The sequence below is a fragment of the Acanthamoeba castellanii genome, assembly GCF_000313135.1.
Source record: "Acanthamoeba castellanii str. Neff unplaced genomic scaffold scf7180000084641, whole genome shotgun sequence".
Lineage (NCBI taxonomy): Eukaryota > Discosea > Longamoebia > Acanthamoebidae > Acanthamoeba > Acanthamoeba castellanii.
Genome location: NW_004457343.1, coordinates 345,321 through 364,299, shown reverse-complemented (window position 1 = coordinate 364,299; position 18,979 = coordinate 345,321). Strand labels below are relative to the sequence as shown.

Here is an 18,979-nt window from a genome sequence, read left to right as displayed (position 1 = left end):
CTGGCCTCCAATCTTGCGCTTCCGAATCGTACGAGATGGAGCAGCCCGAGGCAAGGCAAGAAGAAGTAGTGGCAATGCAGGAGGACACAAAGCCAACCGGTACCAGCTCGGCTCATCTTTCAATTAAGGATGCAAATTTGCATTTTTAAACCATCATTAGATGGTTTTCAATCGCCACTCACAGAGAGCACGGCCGCATCGGAGCAAGCGGCGCCGGTCGAGTTGGAGATGGCTACAGTAGTGGCAGAGGAGGACGCCGAAGCAGCTGCTGCTCTCGACGCGTCTGGCGAGGACGGGCTCGACGTGGTGTGCGCCGGCGTGCCGACCTTTGTCGAGCAGAAGCGATGGGAGAAGTTCCTACGGCAGAAGGGCGTCGACTTCATCAGCACACGCAAGATCACCGCCCAGCGCTTTGCCAAGATCAGCTTTGCCGTACGCGCACCTTCGCCATCACGACTTGCTGGTTGCATCAACTGACTGACAGCGCTCATGCGACACAACACACGACATGGCACACACGGCGCACACGCAACATACGTCACAGACCAAGGCGGCGATGGATGATGCGATCGCCAAGTTGGATGGCGCCACCGTGCGTGGCAGCACCATCCGGGCCAAGGTAGCGAAGCGTGCCGGAGGCGAGATCGAGCTTGAAGACAAGCCCGTCGAGAAGCGACAGAAGACAGCGGGAAAGGCGGAGGAGCCGCCCAAGGACATCAACGACATCGTCACGCCCATGTGGCGGCTGGACTACTCCGATCAGGTATGCCCGCGCTCGCGTGCCTTGGCAACGTCCACGAGAGTAGTTGACTTGGCTCACCCGTCACACCACAACCATCATCAGGTGAGGAAGAAGCGCAACGTGGTCCTTAAGAAGCTCAAGGCGGTGCAGAAGGAGATTCGCAAGAAGTCAGCTTACGATCTGCCGCGCTGGATCGCGCAGGCCAAGACCACGTCTCAGTGCTGCTCCTTCAAGCTCTTCATCCAGGCCGAGGAGTCTCAGCGCGATGGCTACCGCAACAAGAACACCTTCACCATCGGGCGCGACGTTGCAGGTGCGCAGCACCAACCACCACGCACACCGCTCACCGCCATCTTAACTATGAGCGCCACCTTAACTGTGGATGTGGGGCTGCAGGCCGACCTTGCATCGGCTTTGCGCTGGGCCGCACGGAGGACCACCAGACGTCGGTGGCCGACCCCTCGGAATGCCGCAACCTGCCCAAGGAGGCCAAAGCCGCCCGCAACCTTCTGCAGCAGTTCATCGAGTCCTCTCCGCACCCGCCCTACGAGAAACTCGGACACACCGGCTTCTGGTACACAGCGCCAGCCACTCGCGCAGTGCAACACTTCGTACGCTCACATTGCTTTGTATCGCTCCAGGCGAGAGGCTGTTGTGCGTACCACCCGGGCCGGCGAAGGTTGCGTAGCATCTTGATTGCATCACGTTACATTCTGTTCGTGTTTGGCGGCGAACAAGCTGGCGTGCTCACAAATTGTCGCGTTTTATTGTGGACTGCGCAGTCATGCTGGCGATTCAGGTGAACGGCGATGCCGTGTCCGCGGACGAATTGCAGGCGGTGAAGACGAGCCTCATCGAGCACGCCAAGGCGTCCACCAACCCGCCCATCTCCTCCCTCTACCTGCAGTCATACAGCGGCGTCTCCAACCGAGGTACTCGATCACACACGGCACGCACGGCACACACATATGTTTATGCTTAATCGCCTATTTGATCGTGTGTGTTGTGTTGTGTTGTGTGTGTGTGTTGTTGTGTGTTGTTGTGTCGTGTGTGTGTGTGTGTGTGTGTGTGGTGTGTCAGCTCCCGATGACCAAGAGACGGAGCTTTTGTGGGGGCAGCCCTACATCTACGAGACGTTGTTCGACCTCAAGTACACCTCCCTCTACTTTCTCTTTCTTTCCTACGTGGCGATTGCCGACTTACGCCCCCACCCACCCACCCACCACGTGCTGCTCAGGTTCCGAATTTCGCCGTCGTCTTTCTTCCAAGTGAACACCAGCGGCGCCGAAGCTCTGTACAAGGTGGTGGGTGATTGGGTGGCGGCGACCAAGGATTCAGTCCTGTTTGACATCTGCTGCGGCACGGGCACCATCGGCTTGTCGCTCGCGTCGCGCGCCAAGGAGGTTCAATCCCACCCCTCTTTTTACTCTACTCAGTTTCCTGTAAGTAACCCTGAAAACGATCAGGTGGTGGGTGTGGATATTGTGCCCTCGGCGATCGAGGACGCCGAGGCCAACGCTAAGCTCAACGGTATTCAATCTTCCCCCCCCCATACCACTACCGTGTGTCGCCATCGTGTGTCGTCGTGTGGATCGAGCCAAGTGGTGCTAACGACGCGTCAAACGCCCCGTGCCCCTAGGCATCACGAATGCGCACTTCTTTGCGGGGAAGGCGGAAGACGTGTTGCCCGATCTCCTCGAGCGGTACCGGGAGTTCCCTTCAGTCGCTGTACTCGACCCGCCTCGCGCCGGCGCACGTACGCAGACACTCTTCTCCTTCACTCTTTCACCTTTCACTCCTTCTGGACAACAACAAGATGATGTGTTGTGTTGCACACGTCATCGCCTTCACTGACGTTTCGTTCATCTTGTCAGATGCCGACGTGTTGAAGGCCGTGAGGAAGTGCGAGAGACTGCAACGCCTCGTCTACGTCTCGTGCAACCAGAAGGTCTTGCCCGTCGACCTCGCACAGTACGGCTCACCTTCCAACCACCAACCTTCTCACCTCCCCCACCACTCACCCAACTCTCTCTTCATCGTCGTCGTCGTCGTCGTCTTCTTCATCTGCTGCAGTCTGTGTCGTTCCGAGTCGAAGACGATGATGGGCACGCCCTTCCGCCCGGTGCAGGCCATCGCCGTGGACATGTTTCCGCACACCGAACACTGCGAGCTCGTCGTCCTTCTCGAGCGCATCAACTCGCCCACCTTCGACGCCGCCATCACCACTCCCGCTCCCATCGTAGCCACATCCGACCCTGTTGTCGATGCATCCGCCTCTTCATCTTCCTCGTCTTCATCTTCTTCCTCTTCGTCCTCCACCTCAGCCTGAGTAAGAAAAGATAAAAATAAAGCAATTAATCAAAAAAGAAATCTGGATGGCTAATCTCGTGATTGTGGCGTTGTGCGAAGATGCAGCTGCTGAGCCTGCCCAGAGAGGTTCGTACCACCTGCACTCGCCAGTCGCTGCTACAATCTTTATCATATCTTTATCATTTCTGCATCAATTTGTTGTGTGTAGGTGGTGGGCCTGGTGTTGCTCTACGTGGACGACGAGGACGTGCTCCGCTTTGAGCAGACCTGTTCGTTGGCGCAGTCGGCCGCCGGCGACGACTTCCTGTGGCGGCAGCGCGCCCTCCGCTATCTCCCCGAGTGGATCGCCCCCGCACCCCGCGTGGTACCACTACCACCACCTTCTTCTTGAGAGGCGCTCTGTTGTTGACGTTCGTCTGTCGCAAGGCGGCGGGCGAGTGGCGAGCGTACTATCGCCAGCGGTGCGCACTCAAGGAGAGGTGGCGCAGCGGTCGCTACACATCGCGCTTCATCCTCGAGGGGGCCAACAGCCCGGTGCTCTCGGTGCACCCCATAACTGGTACAATACAGCGCACAACACACAACACACAACACACAGCACACAGCACAACTCAGCGGAAGCCTGCACCGCAGTAAAGGCCGGCGGGCCGAGAGCGCTGGTGACGGTGACGGAGCTCGAGGTGCTGACCTGGGACATGGCCAGCGGGCGGCACATGTGCTCGATCCTGCCGGGGCCAGAGACCAGTAGCAGCCCTCTTCCCATTGCATTGTCCAGTTCTGCACCTCACCACTCTCTTGTGCGTGTGCGGTGCGTGCGTGCGTGCGTGTGCGGTGATGCGTGCGGTGCGTGTCCCCCCCAGTTGCGTGTGCCCGTGTAGACGAGTCGTCTGGGCTTCTGGCGGTGCTCGGGGAACGATCGCTGGACCTATGGGACCTCGCCCACGCCACCCACTCCATTTCGGCCGTCCCCGTGCTTGGTGGTACGTAAGCCCTACATTCGTAGGTCAGTCAGTCACTTTTGCATCTCATTCTGCATTCGCGTGCCGCACAGCAACGTGTCTGTCCGGCTTTCGACGCGGGCGTGACAAACGGCTCAACATCGCCGTCGGTCGGGGGCACAATGTGACGCTCGTCGTGTTTCACGATTCGAGCGGCAGCCACTCCGAGCAGACGTGGCCTACGACGTCGCACCACCACCGCCACCGCGTTGACGCCGATGCAGAAGAGGACCAAATTGATGGGCTCGTCGTCAAGTTCATCGAACTCTATCGCTCTGGGTACCGTAACGGTCCTCCTGGCCGAGTGAACTGCCCTGTAACCAACCAACCAACCAACCATTCATGACATTCCACACCAACAGCGACGCCGACCTGTCGGTGGCGTGCGGCCATGCGGATGGTAGCGTGAGCGTGTGGACAGCGCAGGGCCAGCTGCGATTCAGGATCGAGAGCCCCACCCGAAGCTCGATGACGTGCTTCGACGTGGCCGAGGACCAGTCCATTGCCGTGGCCGGGTACATAAAACTCACCACACACGCACAAACATAACACACACACACACACACACACACCACAGCACACGGCTCGCTGACGGACATTGAACGTGTGCCAGAGGGCAAGATGGTGTGATACATGTGTACGACTTGCAGAGAGGAGTACACCTGCAGCCCTTGCACGGGCACACCGGTGCGGTCAGTTGTCTCCAGGTGCAAGACGGCTACTTACTGTCTGGCTCCAGGTACCACGCCGTGGTCCGCGTTGGCATATCGAGTTCTGTGAGTCACAGGAGATCATTTGTATCATGTGTGTCGTGTGCGTCGTGTGTGTCGTGTGTCGTGTGTGTCGTGTGTCGTGTGTGTCGTGTGTGTGTCGTGTGTGTGTCGTGTGTGTGATTGTAAGGGACAAGACGGCGCGATTGTGGAAGCGAATAGGCGACAGGAGTTGGGAGCCGTCGCACACGCTCACCGGGCACAATGGAGCGGTACTACTACGACCCGTCTTGCTGCTACCCCAAACAGTACCATGATACAAAGCCTTGGATTCTGGTAGGTTCAGGCGGTAGCAGGCGACTATGGGCGGGTGGCCTCGAGCAGCCGAGACTCAGTCACCAGGCTGTGGGACGTACAGTCCGGTAAGCTCACACCATTCCCAATCCCTCTTGAGCGACCCTCAACACTTACACGCCAAGTCTTCTTCTTTGTTCGATGCCAGGGGAGTGCATCGGCTTGTTCAAGGACCACATGAACGGGTTCGCATTCATTCACTGTTTTGATGGGTCAACCAAGTTGGTTGGCCAGGCTCTCATTCTCCACCCCACACGCAGGGTGACCGCCGTGTACCTAGACAACACGAGCCTCATAACCGGTTCGGCCGACTGGACGGTCATCGTCCATCAGTTCGCTTGACTCTGATGCTACGAACACGCGACTTCGTTTGCTGCGTGTTTATTGACAAGGAGGGTGCGACTGTTGCATTGCAACTGCTGAAGGCGGTGGAGACTCGGCCAAGTGGTTAGGCCGGGCAGAGGGCGGAGCCGCAGCCGGGCAGGCAGGTGACCTCGCCCGTGGCGATGGGGCGGAACTCCTGGACCGAGCCGTTGGCGCAGGCGATGTCGTCCGGCTGGTTGTCGGTCACGTTGGACTCGACCACGCTGAACGAGGCGCCCGTGACGAAGATGCCGCCGCCCACGTCGGTCGCCGTGTTGTTGACGATGAAGCTGCGGAACGAGAAGCCGCTGCCGCTCTCGAGATAGAGCCCGCCGCCTCGGGCCGCTGCGTTGTTGGTCACCCGCAGGGTGTCGAGCGTGATGGTGGCGAAGCGCGCGGAGAAGGCGCCGCCGTTGCCACCGGGCCGCTGGCAGTTCTGGACCACGAGGCCGATGAAATCGAAGTTGCCGTTCTCGACGCTGAACCCGGGGTTGCCGCCGCAGTCGATCGTCGCCGACTGAATGCCCTGCCCAGCGCTGGAGCCCACACATTGTTCAATATCGTGTGCGTGTGTGCGTGTGCGGTGGTGCGTGTCGTGCGATTGTGTGCGTACTTGATAGTGAATTGGCCGTTGGCAAGCCTGATGTTGGAGTTGCCGGCGCCTTGGTAGGTGCCGGCGAAGAGCGAGACCTGTCCGCCGCCGGGTCCCAGAGCATTGACGGCGGCCTGGATTGTGGGCAGCGGGCACTCGAAGCTGCCATTACAGGTCGGGCCGCAGATGGCCGGGTCGCAGCCGCCAGGTCTGGCCCAACGCACGTTCTGTGTCTGGGCGCAGACCAGGGCGATGGTGGTGAAGGCCACCATCATCGTAACGAAGATAAGAAGTGAGGGTCGAGCCATTGAATTGGTGGTCAGAAGAGCTGAGCTGAGCGTGTGTGTTGTGAGCTGGTGGATGGAATGAATGTCTCACGGGGCCGTTTTTATTGTGGTTGTTTTCCAATGGCACTGGAATTTCGCTGATGGGTGTTGGTGGAGAGCTGGTCTTGCTTGTCATTGGCCAACTCAGTCATGCTAGCAGACCATCAACAACATGACCAAGCTTGGCCTACGCCAAAATCATTGCCTTGATGACCGGCAGCTTACCAATTCACAAATGTTTCTCAAGCTTCTCCGCCGCAACGCACTCTTTGCGAGCTACTGGTATCCCCGAATACATCACTTCCCCTACTTGTCTGCTCTGTTTCACACGCCTTTCCAAGCGAACATGTTGTGACGAATACATCCCAAAGCAAAAGTTCTTGTAGCATTGGGTCGTGTGCTTCCAACGAAGCTTCATATGAGAACCTTTACTCCTGTTCGACAAACTCGCTCTTGAGGGTCCACGTCTTCCGGTTCTTGTCGAAGGTGGCGATCTGCTTGAGCATGCTGCGGAAGAGCAGGGCGTCATCGGGCGCCAGGCGCGGCTTGAAGTGGCTCACGAGCTCCGGCGACGAGGCCGTGTTGCCTGGTCGGGTCCGCAGATAGGTGAGGATGGCGAGGATGAGCGCCTCCTTACCTCCGCGCAACACCTCGACCGCCTCTTCCTTCTCCATCTGCATCATCCCATCAGAGCCCCATCAGTCACCGCCGCACGACACACGACACGACACGACACGACACGACACGCGACACGACACGCGACACGACACGCATCACATACGGTGGGCTCGTCTTCGCCGCCGGCCTCGCTGCCGTCGGAGTTGGTCGTAGTAGTGGTGGAGGTGGTCTGGTCGAGCAGGTTGGCGCGTTGCCGCATCCGCTGAATGAGCAGCGCCGACGAGGGCGGTTGCGAAGAGAAACTGCCGCCCAGGGACTCCTCGTCCGATCCGACCAACGGTGCCATGCTGGTGCCCGCCACCAGACCTGCCAGCGGCACAGCTGACGATGCCGACGACGTCGACGATGGAGGAATAGATCGTGCGGAAAACGGCGACTGGTACCAACCAAACAACGGTTAAGATTAGTGCGTGGAGTTGTGTGCGGTGGTGTGTGTTGTGTGTGTGTGTGTGTATGTGGTCTATGTCCCACCTGCTTCTTGCCAAAGTTTCTGATGGCGCCCTCGGTTTCGCTGGCCTGGAGGAGCTTGGAGTTGAGCTGCGCGCCGAAACGCTTTTGCTTGAGCTGCTGGGGCATGCCCGCCGCACCCGATCGTCCCGTCCACGTGGGCACGTTGACGTCGTCGCTCTGGCACACCCTCCTCGACCGACGAAGCGCTTGCGCCGCTCTCGCCGCAATCTTGGACGCTGTGCGTGACCCACGTGGTCTGTTAGCACAACACGACACACACGACACACACGACACACACTACACGGACCTTGTTCCTCGATGATGACCTGCTCGTGGCCGGCCTTCTCAACGATGGAGTCGTGACACACGGCGCCCTGCACGTTGGCGTTGTCAAACAGGCTGCGGAGGATGAAGGCGTCGTCCTTCTCGCTCTTGGACTTGGCCTCGTCCTGACCGACACCGGCCCCGTTGTCCGCGCCTTCGCCTCATCGTCATCGTCGTCATCGTCGTCCACTGCCTTTTCCTTCCCCTTTTCCTTCTCCTTTTCCTTTTCCTCCAGCTCCAGCTGCTCCTTCGCCCGCTCGGCCTCCTCGGCCTTCTGCATCTGGGCGCGAATGTCGTCGAACAGCTCCGTCGTCTCGGCCTTGCCCTCCTTGCCCAGCGTGAACAGATCCCTCAAATCCGAAGACTGCGTGACATCATCACCACCATCACCACCAAACAACACATTCATGGTAAATGAGACAACACGTAGATCTCACCGCACGCACGCCAACACACACACGACACACACACGACACACACACGCCACCGCATGACCGCAGACGCACAAACCTTGAAGAATCGGCGCTGTTTGGGATCCTTGAGAATCTTGTTGGAGAGGAACTGCTTGAATATCTGGCGGTGGTAGATCTTCTCTTCCACTGCCCCGGCCGTGATGAGCCGGTACACCGTCACCTCGCGCTTCTGCCCAATACGCCACGCCCGCTCCCTGGCCTGCATGTCGGTCGACGGATTCTGCACACGGCCACCGACGCATTCCATTCATTCATGTCGACACACGTTAGTTTTTCCCCCCATTCCGCACGCCACCGCGAGCCGAGTCTGCGTGAGACTGGGTACCCAGTCGGGGTCGTAGATTAGGACGCGGTCGGCGCCGATGAGGTTGACGCCCAGGCCGCCGACGCGGGTCGTCAGGAGGAAGAGGAAATGGCGCGGGTTGTTGTTGAACTCGTCCACCAAGCCCATGCGTCGCCCGATTGACGTCGTGCCGTCCATGCGCAAGTAGTCATAACCTGCGCGGACACGCACACGCACACACACACACGCGCACACACACACACGGTCGATTAATGCAAGGTAGAAAACAATGAATCCCGTGAGGAGCGTGCTACCTTTTTCCACGACAAACCGCTCGACGATGTCGAGCATCTGCCGCGTTTGAGAGAAGAGGAGCACGCGATGGCCCTGTTCTCTCCACATCTGCAGCAGCTGCTCCGTCACCTTCAGCTTGCCCGATCTGCCCCAATAGCCGTAGTCTTGCGGCCACTGTACCATCATCACCAACATATCATCAACATATCAACATCAATCAACCAACACATTAATATATCAATCAGCGCTGAATCCACACATGGTGTACAAGCTAAGTACCTTCTCGAAGGGCAGCATGAGGTCGGGGTGGTTGCAGATCTTGCGGAGGTTCATGATGCAGGCCAGCACCTTGTTCGTCATGCGATCCCGCCGCTCCTTGCCCAGTATGTCCTGCACGTCCTTCGAGCCCAGGTAGTCCTCGTAGTCCATCCGCTGCTCCGCCGTCAACTGACAAAACAGCACCTGGAGGGAAGGAACCGCTGACGTCAGCGCTGCAGTGCGTGCGTGCGTCAATCTCACACGTGCGTGCATGCGTACGTGTTCACTTTTCTTGGGCAGCTGCGCTTTCACGTCGGCCTTCATCCTTCGCAGGAGGTAGGGCTTGATCAGATCACGCAGCACCACGGCGCACTTGTAGGCCGTCTGGACCTGCAGCTTCGTGGCGTTACTGTAGCCACCCATCGATATGGGCAGTGCGAACTCCGTCTGAAAAATGGGCAGCGTCTGTTCGATTCGCGTGGTGGTGGTGAAGAAGCGGTTAGTACGTGGCCACATAAGCGGCCGACACGCGGGGGAGCCGAGGTGGTGTCACGGTACCCCAAGCTTCCCAGGAAAGACAAAGTCGAACAGCGACCACAGCTCGGTCAGGTTGTTTTGAATGGGCGAGCCGGTCAGGATCAAGCGGTGGTGCGTCTGCAGACGCACAAATGATGAGCCTCGGCCAAGAAGAAGCAGGTCATGTGGTGCCATGAGAAAGCTGTAGACGGTACCCGCAGCCGCTTGCACGCGAGGGTGATGTCGGCATCGGGGTTGCGGATCTTGTCGCCCTCATCCAGAACGGCGTACTCCCAGTCTACCTCGCACATGACCTCTTGATTGAGCCTCGTGCCACTATAGGTCGTGATCAGCACATGGCCTGCAGCCACGCGACACACACACACGCCACCATGTCAGGTCCCCAGACGCAAGCACAGCTCCACCCACCGTCGTACGGGCGCTGCGCCGTACCATCGGTAGCGATTCGTTCGATCAGGTCGGACGCCGAGCCCGAATACGTCCCCGTGTCGTGGAGGACGGCCACACGGAAGGGCGGCCACCACTTGTGGCACTCGCGCACCCACTGCTGCATGACCGTCGCCGGGCAGACAATGAGGATGGGTCCGTTCAACATCTCGCTGTGATGGAGCCCAGCGAGGAACGACATGACCTGCACCGTCTTCCCCAAACCCTGCGCCAGCACCACGCAATCAGTAACTGTCGACCCATGACAGAGGTGTGTGTCGTGTTGAGCGTGTGTGTGTGTGTTGGTTACCATCTCATCGCCGATGATTCCGCCAGCGTTTTGTCGATGCAGCTCCCACATCCATCGCACGCCGGTCTTCTGGTAGTCGAAGAGGTTGTCGTACAGCTGGGCCGGCAGCCGGTAACCCCCGGAAAAGAGCACTTCCTCTCCCTCATCCGGGTCGATGATGAGCTCATTGGCATCGAAGTCCTCATCTTCGTCCATCACTTCGCTCTTCGCTTTCTCGTTCGCTTTCGTTTTCGTTTGAGCAGGTCGACCTCGCTTTTTCTTGTTTCCTGTGGCCCGGAGCGCCGTGGTCTCGTGGTCGTTGTCGTCTTCAACCGTTTCGATGTCGACGTCCATCTCCTCTTCCTCGGCTTCCTTGTCCTGTTGGTATTCGTCGTCCTTCTCAACCTCCTCGTTCCCGCCCACGTCGACCAGCTCGTCGGTGTCGAAAGCGGATTTGGTTGGCTGCAGCCTGGGCCTGCGCCGTCCGCACATCGTGCACACCGCCGACTTCATGCTGTTGATGTAAGTGCACGACGCACAGTTCCATTCCCCGGTTGTCGCAGTACTGGTCGTTGCGCTCGCCTCCATCGCTTCATTACGATCGCCCTTCGCTTCGTTCTTTTTTGATTCGCTCCTTTGTTGATCCTCTTCCGCTTCGTTTTCCTCGGTCTGCACTGCCACGCCCGGCTGTTCGTTGTTGGACTCAAAGCTGTCCTTCTCCTCCGAATCGGACGAGTCGATCGTTACGTTGCCGGTCTCGATCTCCTCGGAGAGGCGCTCCTCTTCCTCGTCTTCCTCCGCGGCCTGCAGTTCGCCTTCCCCGTTCGCTTCGGCCTCCAGACGCCGCTTACGCTCGAGCTGCTGCTGCTTCTTGCGGCTCCACAGTTGCATCCGCTGGAGATACACCTCTTCATCTCCGTCATCGAGTGCCGCGTACATCTGTTGTAGGGCAAGGTGAGCTCAGTGCCCAGAACAAACACGATCACCTGTGGCAATAGGACGGGCCTAAGCGTACGGAGAGGTTTCGCTTCGTGAAGCGTCGCCTTGGCTTGTTCTTCCTTGGCCGCATTCGCTTTCGTCCATTCTCCTCGTCGCTCCCATAGCCATCCCATGTTCTGTGTTTGTTCATCAATAAGTGCTACACGAGAATGAAGAAGGTCAAAGAGTGACAAGAGGGTAGCGTACTTGTTGACCTTGCGACCCGCCCACCTCTTCTTCTCACGCGCCTGCGCGCGGTCTCGTCTTGTCGGCCGACTGTCCGCGGGCATCACCACCCGCCGGTTCGTCTGTGGTCGTTGGGGTCAGTCGTGTCCACTGCATGAGCTAGTAGAGTGAGAGTACCTCTGTGGCAGGTTGTGTGGCTTTCTGGCTGATCTTGTCGAAGGGCGTGATCCTGCCCAGGCGCACCAGCCGATCGTGCTCGCTCTCCTGCAGCATGGCGTCGAACGCTAATCACATGGGCAAAGTGAGGAGCGCACAAGGACGAGGGTTAGGGTGTGGAGCTAGATCAGACGCACAGTCGTCTTCCTGGATGGCGCGATTGGCTCTCGCTGGCGTTCGCGGTGCAGCTGATGCGGCGGTGGTGGATGAAGAAGACGAAGAAGAAGAAGAACTGAACCACCGCTCCGCTTCTGCTGCTTCAGTGCCTCCTTCGCCGCAAGGGCGATCATCACCTGCTCCTTCTTCTTTAGATCCTCGATTTGTTTTTTCTGCAACCAGACCAAGGGGCAGCCAGGATCAGTGATTAGCGCGTGTAGTGGTGCAGCACACAGGCGACTACTACTCCGCACCTTGACGTTCTTTTGCAGATTGGCGGCGAACGAGTTGCCCGCCTTCTGCTTCGCTGCGGCCTCGGTCTCCGCCCTCAGGGCATCCTGTAGGGTGGCGATCTGCATCCGGATGTCATCCAGCTTCTTCTGCAGCTTCCTCTGCTCCTGGTTCTCGAGCGCGCGCTGTGCCTGCGCGGGGCCAACACCACAACGACCGTGATGAGCATCTCTACCGCAGAAAAGTTGTGCTGCCAACGTTGTACCTGGGCGATGACGGTGCTCTCCACTTGCTCAGGGAGGTATGCCGCCACTGCAGCGGTTGTGGGCTTGTGAGCCCTTGTTCACTCACAACATAGTGGCTGGGGTAGTGCACAAAGGGACGCACCCCCAAGTGAAGAAAGTTGTGCAAGAGCATCGCCTTCGAATTCTTGGTTGAGGGGAATTGTGGGTATAGATTCGGAATTGATGGAAGCAGATGCAGATGGCTGCACTGTGCTAGACGATTCTTTTCTTCTGCGCTTGGCACTCGCCCCCAACGCCTTTGGCGAAGTTGAAGATTTACTGCCACCACCTTTCCTCTTCTTCTCCTTCTCATTTACGGCCGCATTCCCTCCGTCTGCTGATTTGAAAAAATCGTTGATGCTGCTCTGCCTCTCCATCTCACGATGCACTATTCTCCCCGACTGGTTCTCCTGCAGCCTCGCAAGCTTGAAATGACAGCACGAGGATGTCACGCGTCACCCCGAACTAATTATTTCCAAGTAATATTTCGTTTTTTGGCTGTCGCGTGCGGTGATGAGTGCGCGTGTGGCACACGCAGAAGCTCGCACAGGAACCGATGAAGGTGATGCTGGAGGAGAAAAGAGTAATAAATAGGACGTGCACATCTAGGCGCCAATGACATACTCCATGATCTTGGACCACGTCGAGTCGCTCCGCTTGGGCACCTTCGGGCCGTAGAGGTCGATCTGGTGCCTGCATGTTCATGTTCATGTTGAGAATCAGCATTTCGTGCTTCTGTGCTTAGAGAGAGGAGAGAGAGAGAGAGAGAGACGTACGAGCCGGGCTTGGGCTGGACTGGTGCGTTGAGCGGGCGAGGGAACTCGGCGAGCGAGGAGCCCGTGGCTTGCGCCGCGGCGTCTGTGCACTCCGTTACGCCCACCATCAGGTTGCCACCAAACGTCTTGCCGTTCCTGGAGAGCGCTTGTCGGGCCTGTGTCCTTGTCTGGAATCTGACATCGTCACACAAACGCCAGGGGACGTGTAAGAAAGTGAACCATCAGCAAACCCAAAAGAGAGAGATTCTCGTACTGAATGTGCATCCAATTGCATTGCCCAAGAGGCGTCTTATGACGTACAACCTCACCGATCTCTTGGAAAAGCTTGAGCACATGCGAAGCTTGTGACGGCGGGAAGCCGAACACGGTCACCCATGTTCCGCTCTCGATGTCCAACTCCTCGCCAGGCGATCTGGATGCGGATGAGATGCGAGTTAGTCGAGACCCGTGGTTCACAAAGGCGATGGCGAACGCATACCCCATGTACATCGGCTCCATGGTCCTCGAGGGCACACTCTCCTGGGCATACGAAGGAACATAGAAAAAAGATCAGATTTGGCACGTGAGAGATCGCATCGCAAGAACTCACCTCTTCCTCCAGCTCGTCGTACAGACTGCGGGTAGGCGGCTGCTCTTCTCCAGGGACTCTGTACCGATCATGGACGCGAAAGTCAGTACGCGGTGTCGTAAGGCTTAGGGAGGGGGCAAGCGATGGCGTACCCTTCTGCAGACGACGTGGCGATACCGGGCATGGACCGCTCCTCGGCCATCTGCGGCCGGCGGAAGGGTGTATATCCGGCAGCTGTGGGTGTTTGGCCAAAGCCAGGCGTGGATCCTGCCATGTCACCGTAGCGGCCACCACCGCGAGCTGGAGTGGCGATAGGCGTGTACACCTCATCGAGCCCTGCGTCACGGCTGCACAGTGGGAGAAGAGAGGCACAGCGATGAGGAAACTGTACAGCAGCGTGAACTAAGAGAAACTGAAGCCTGCGAGGGTACCTGCGCGTGCGGTCCTGGCCAGCGAGACCGCGAGCCGCAGGATGGTACTGAAAATCGCGAGCCGATGATGAGCTTCGCGAAAGGAATCAAGAAGGCCAGAGTAGGCTCGTACCGGGGTGGAAGGAAAGAGGTACGACGGCATGGTGGTTCGCTGGGCGGTTCGTGGCGCAGTAGAGTCGCCTCCATAGTCTGTAGATGTTATAATTAAACAGATGGGAAAGAGTGACTTCTTGTAGGTGAGAGGAATGCGCACCAGCTCCCATGCTGGGCCTGCGCTGCATTGGTGTCTGATCGCCGTAGTCACCCGCGCTCCACATCTTTGTTCTCCTCACTTCGATCCACAAAATCTCCTCTTGTTCCTGCTGGCAAAAAAATGGCGCGAAAACGAAAACAACGCGAAAAGAAAACAAGTAAAAAAAGAATGATGGATGAGCCAGCACGCGATCCCACAGACGCGTCGACATCGTCAGAAGACACGGAGGACTCGCGGCACTCATCCGAGGAAGATGAGCCTCTTGAGTATGAAAGTATGTTGTTTTTTTAAGTATTGAATTCACATTTCCGGCGCTAACGCCTTCGATCCCAGATAAACGATTGAGGAGGGAGGTGGAGCGGCTAAAGGATAAAATTTGTGACCTTCAACGCAGCCTTCGCCGGCAGCAACGATCTAAAGAGACCGCGCCTGGGACACTTTGCATGATCACCTACCTCGACTTTGCCGAGTGCGTTCACTCTCAACCACACGCTCGTACGTCCTGAAGCAAGCTCATTAGTGTGGCGCATGATGTGTTACTAGAGACGACATTCAGAAGGTCGAGGACGTGCTGCTGCAGTGCCGCACAAAGGCCGAAGGATCACGACGCTATGGCGCGCCTCGCTACGCGCCCAGGGCTGCCATTGAGGTGCAATACATCAAGTTCATCGACCCTGAGCATGTATGTAGTCTCCCTTCGAACTGCTCGGCCGCTTCTGGATCGCGTGCTGACATAGACATCTCTGCGAAGGGTCCACAACTGCTTCGAATCGGCGGGCAAGAGTACGCCGCGGATGTGGAGGCGCCATCCTTTATGGAGGTACCCATCTACCATCGTGCCTCCGATACTCCACTCGACAACGCCCCGCCCAAAGAAAAGTAGGTACACTACAAACACCGGCGTTCGTCCTTGCACCTAACACGGTAGTCGTGGGCTACTCCAACAGAGATAACGGTGAAAGCAAGTGCTTCAACTGTGGGCAGCCTGGCCACTCGGTCGCCGAGTGTCCCGAAGTGCGTTCCATTCTTGGTGTTGCTTGATCGGTTGTTGAACTCACCTTCCCGTGCTCATGTGCAGCCTCGAGACCAGGCAGCAATACAGCGCAACCGAAGAGAGTTCCTGGACTCGACTCCAGTTCGCTTCACGGGAAGGTGCGCTTGGTATCAGATACTTCTTCGGAGCTCGACTCACCTTGTGATGCCTGCAGGTACGCTACGTCGCAGAAGGTGTTGCTCGACAAGTTCAAGCCGGGCGAACTCTCGGAGGAGCTCAAGCAAGCTCTAGATATCCTTTTCACCCTCCTTCACGAACCTCGCATGGTGATTGAGTCCACGCTTGTTGTCCTTGACTCGTAACACGTATGGTAGACGGCGAGGAGCCACCCTATTACAGCAATATGCGGGTGTATGGGTATCCTCCGGGTTATATCGGTACGCGCCAGCTTGGCTTCCGTCCTGCATGCAACTAGCTAACATTTTCATTTGCACGCATGTTGCGCTCGACAAGGCCGCAAGCGAACGCCGCTAGGTACTTACAGATCATGTTGCTGCACCACTACCCTTGCTGTGGCTCAGTTTTACTCGCTTTGTATGTTCAGCTCGGAAGCAGGAAGTGGCAGTCCCCGAATTGATCTACCTGGACAGAGCAGATGAGCAGATAGATTGTCGTAATGACGATGAACAAGAAGGCGAAATAGTACAGTTAGTGGTGCGGCATTCTCTTCCCCTCGCTTGCTTAGAGTGTGAGTTACTCATGCTTCTCCCTCGTTTAGCAATACCCTGGGCTCGGGCTCAGCCTCGATCCGCTGCTGGTACTTTCACTCCTCCGCCTTCAACACCTCATGTCGGGCTGAGACAAAGCGTATTCTTGCGACAGGTGGAGAGGAAGTTTCCCACAAGACGGCCTCACAAACGAAAGCGCGAAAGCTCGGAAGAGATCATGGAAACCGACATGGACATGTCAGACGATGACTGTACACACCGCCACCTCAGGAATGCAGCCTACTTCGCTAACGCTGTACCTTTCCCCAACAACAGCTTCAGTACCTCAACCCGCACCGCAGCAACAGCAACAGCAACAGCAACAGCAATACGCCTACTCCGCCGCGTATGGATATCCGTATGGCTATGACTACAGCATGAGCCCCTACGCTTATACGCCGCAGACCGCTAGTGTTGCTTCCTCTCCCTATCCACCACAAGCTCTCCCAACCATCGCAGCGACCTCCAAGCCACCACAGCCAGCGTTGCCACCCGCACCCGCACCCCAATTCACTTCGCCTGTCGCCGCTTCGCAACCTTCGGATGCTGCCACACCGCTGAGCCCGCCCGGTTCGCCTTCCGCTGACCTCTTTGGGTCACTGCCGCCCGTGGAGCCGCCCGTGCCAGTCGCACAAGGTAAGACCACCAGTGCCACCACCACGAGCCGCTATCGTAGCCTTTTCAACTCATGAAGGAGCGGGTGCAGATGCACAAGCGCTTCAAGCCAAGCAGGAGCGACTCTTGGCCCGCTGGCGGACGATGGTGCAGAACCGGGTGCCTGCGACCGGTGCGGCAGCGGCACCAGGGGGACAGCAGTTCCAGAAAGCAATGAGCCACCCAGGGTGGTCCCAACAGGGCCAATGAACTCTTTACCGTTGTTCTTCCACCCCTACATGTTCATGTCTTGTTGCCTCGCGTCGGGTGGACAAGTGCTCGTGTGTGCGAGTCTTGTCGTTCGCGCCAAAAGAAACGGCACTGAGAAAATTCAAGGAATGGCGTGGCTCGAATACCTGGCACAAGCAAAGATCAAATTTGGAGAGACGAAGATGGAGAGGGCGCATCTAGCCAGGGACATCGTTACGGAGCACTTTGGCGATGTCATAGGGGTATTTCCTCTCGCTGCGCAGATGCAAAAACCTGCCATTGTGCCAACCCAGATTTCATTTAATTCGAGCTTGGTGATTCTTGGTGGTGGTCAGAAAGTGGCTGGCGCACTGTTGACGAGGGACCGGTTGCTTATGCACGAGCTCGAAAGCATTACGGAGCTCGAGTTCTTGCAGGTGAAGAACAGCTTGCTCGTCCTCATCCAGCACAATCTCGTTTCGTTCATCGAGGAGCACCCAGAGGGCAACCCCCAGGACGTGCAAACGTACTACCAGGCCAGCGTCTCCTTCATACTGTGGCGTCTTCGCTTCCCGCGCTTCCTTCAAGTGGCCAAACATCGTTTCGGCGACGAGGTGTGTGGCACCCAACACACGCACCACACAAGGCATTGTCTCACTACCGGCAACGCTATTGTGCAGGGTCGTCTCATGGTGCAAGTACTGTTGGAGCACGGCCGCCTCACGCACGATCTGATCCTGCAGCACGCCGCCCAGGCCGCTGGTGCGTCTCGCCACCCACCCCCCTTGTGAAGCCTTTCGTTCGGCTCACGGTTCTCCCGGCGTAGGATTCGAGCTCGCCGACACGATGCTCACGGAGTTGATCAGGCAGCGCTTCGTGGTGCGCGTGCCGGAGGCTCCTGGGCCGCAGCCGGCGGTCGATATCTCTACGCAATTGAACGCCGCGAGAAAGGCCAAGCCTGGCGCTGGCGGAGACGAAGATGAAGATGACGGCGTGGGCATGCGGTCTGGCCTCAGCAACCTGAGCGAAGGCTATCGAGAAGCCAAGCCCAAGGTATCCATCCTCTTCCTCCTTTTTGGCTGCAGCTACCTTGTGCGCCGGACGGGTACTCATTATAATGAATGCTTCGAGCGCAGAAGCGAAAGTCGAAGGGTGCCCCAAAAGACCCTCAGCCCAAACGGCAAAATATTGACCCTCTCAGCGGCCGAATAACCGATGTCTACTGGTGCATCAACCCTGAGCGCTTCAACATGCATTTCAGACATGAGGTACCACACCAGCCGCCTAACATTTTTGCCTTCGAGGCGTGTCTGCGTGCGACTGTGCGCGTGCGGTGGTGCGCGAACGGTATGAGGCCTGACTCCTCTATTTTTCCAATTAGGCGATCATCAAGATGGTGGAGGAGAAAGTAGATGCCACCGCTGGCATCTACCTTCGAGTCATGTTCAAGATGATCGAGCCCTACATCCATTCGCTCAGCGACCATGACTCGGGTACATCGTGCCCATAGCCCCGCACGCCTCAGTCAGCCTTTGACTTCTCACATCTGCCCTACAGTGTCGGTTTCGACCACCGAGCTGTGGCAGGAGCTTAAAAAGGAGTACTCCTCGGAGGACATCACCCAGCACTCCGTGCTTCAGTACCTCAACGTTATGGTATCGCGCTCTTCCTTGTACATGCCGTTACCATTGCTCATCATTATATTTAACAACGCCACAGGCAGCGGAGCAGACCATTCTGAAGAAGACAAGCGACGTTGATCCGTGCTCCTTCGCTATCTGTACGTTGAGCCCTTCCGCATCGAGAGTTGGTTTGGTCGCACGGCCAAGTATGGGCGAAAAAAACAAATAACTCACTTTTGCCAAAACCGCGTTAGCGCTGCTCGGCTT

General features: G+C 57.6%; 7 protein-coding genes across 7 annotated transcripts; 4 read left to right on the top strand and 3 right to left on the bottom strand.

Annotated features, from left to right (window-relative positions):
- Positions 1–35: 35 nt before the first annotated feature.
- ACA1_366150 (tRNA methyltransferase, putative) lies at positions 36–3,071 on the top strand (the record flags this gene model as incomplete). Its single annotated transcript, XM_004335969.1, has 12 exons — positions 36–99; positions 185–432; positions 545–763; positions 845–1,055; positions 1,139–1,316; positions 1,384–1,421; positions 1,525–1,674; positions 1,823–2,145; positions 2,179–2,272; positions 2,382–2,498; positions 2,617–2,713; positions 2,816–3,071. 12 exons carry the CDS (start codon positions 36–38, stop codon positions 3,069–3,071), a joined length of 1,995 nt encoding a protein of 664 aa, XP_004336017.1.
- Positions 3,072–3,151: 80 nt separating this feature from the next.
- ACA1_366140 (F-box domain containing protein) lies at positions 3,152–5,456 on the top strand (the record flags this gene model as incomplete). Its single annotated transcript, XM_004335968.1, has 11 exons — positions 3,152–3,178; positions 3,261–3,416; positions 3,479–3,611; positions 3,686–3,796; positions 3,931–4,032; positions 4,104–4,329; positions 4,413–4,565; positions 4,951–5,032; positions 5,107–5,182; positions 5,263–5,299; positions 5,375–5,456. The coding sequence occupies 11 exons, from the start codon at positions 3,152–3,154 to the stop codon at positions 5,454–5,456; spliced, it is 1,185 nt and encodes a 394-aa protein (XP_004336016.1).
- Positions 5,457–5,562: 106 nt separating this feature from the next.
- On the bottom strand, positions 5,563–6,341 carry ACA1_366130 (NHL repeatcontaining protein; the record flags this gene model as incomplete). The annotated part of the gene is made up of 2 exons (XM_004335967.1): positions 5,563–6,013; positions 6,091–6,341. The coding sequence occupies 2 exons, from the start codon at positions 6,339–6,341 to the stop codon at positions 5,563–5,565; spliced, it is 702 nt and encodes a 233-aa protein (XP_004336015.1).
- Positions 6,342–6,823: 482 nt separating this feature from the next.
- ACA1_366120 (SNF2 family Nterminal domain containing protein) lies at positions 6,824–12,403 on the bottom strand (the record flags this gene model as incomplete). The annotated part of the gene is given in 20 exon segments (XM_004335966.1): positions 6,824–7,069; positions 7,177–7,449; positions 7,545–7,759; positions 7,831–7,972; positions 7,984–8,211; positions 8,358–8,540; positions 8,646–8,818; positions 8,918–9,071; positions 9,177–9,344; positions 9,468–9,602; positions 9,714–9,809; positions 9,887–10,032; positions 10,125–10,344; positions 10,429–11,346; positions 11,423–11,522; positions 11,593–11,693; positions 11,749–11,855; positions 12,026–12,116; positions 12,198–12,365; positions 12,386–12,403. 20 exon segments carry the CDS (start codon positions 12,401–12,403, stop codon positions 6,824–6,826), a joined length of 3,882 nt encoding a protein of 1,293 aa, XP_004336014.1.
- Positions 12,404–13,063: 660 nt separating this feature from the next.
- ACA1_366110 (MPPN (rrmlike) domain containing protein) lies at positions 13,064–14,550 on the bottom strand (the record flags this gene model as incomplete). The annotated part of the gene is made up of 8 exons (XM_004335965.1): positions 13,064–13,151; positions 13,235–13,401; positions 13,535–13,753; positions 13,824–13,881; positions 13,955–14,149; positions 14,234–14,280; positions 14,346–14,422; positions 14,487–14,550. 8 exons carry the CDS (start codon positions 14,548–14,550, stop codon positions 13,064–13,066), a joined length of 915 nt encoding a protein of 304 aa, XP_004336013.1.
- A 379-nt stretch (positions 14,551–14,929) lies between these two features.
- On the top strand, positions 14,930–15,842 carry ACA1_366100 (zinc knuckle domain containing protein; the record flags this gene model as incomplete). Its single annotated transcript, XM_004335964.1, has 6 exons — positions 14,930–14,955; positions 15,030–15,168; positions 15,224–15,306; positions 15,434–15,500; positions 15,565–15,638; positions 15,695–15,842. The coding sequence occupies 6 exons, from the start codon at positions 14,930–14,932 to the stop codon at positions 15,840–15,842; spliced, it is 537 nt and encodes a 178-aa protein (XP_004336012.1).
- Positions 15,843–17,293: 1,451 nt separating this feature from the next.
- Positions 17,294–18,831, top strand: ACA1_366090 (RNA polymerase III subunit RPC82 helixturn-helix domain containing protein; the record flags this gene model as incomplete). Its single annotated transcript, XM_004335963.1, has 8 exons — positions 17,294–17,353; positions 17,447–17,704; positions 17,771–17,852; positions 17,917–18,143; positions 18,227–18,358; positions 18,472–18,583; positions 18,648–18,745; positions 18,814–18,831. 8 exons carry the CDS (start codon positions 17,294–17,296, stop codon positions 18,829–18,831), a joined length of 987 nt encoding a protein of 328 aa, XP_004336011.1.
- Between the last annotated feature and the right edge of the window lie 148 nt (positions 18,832–18,979).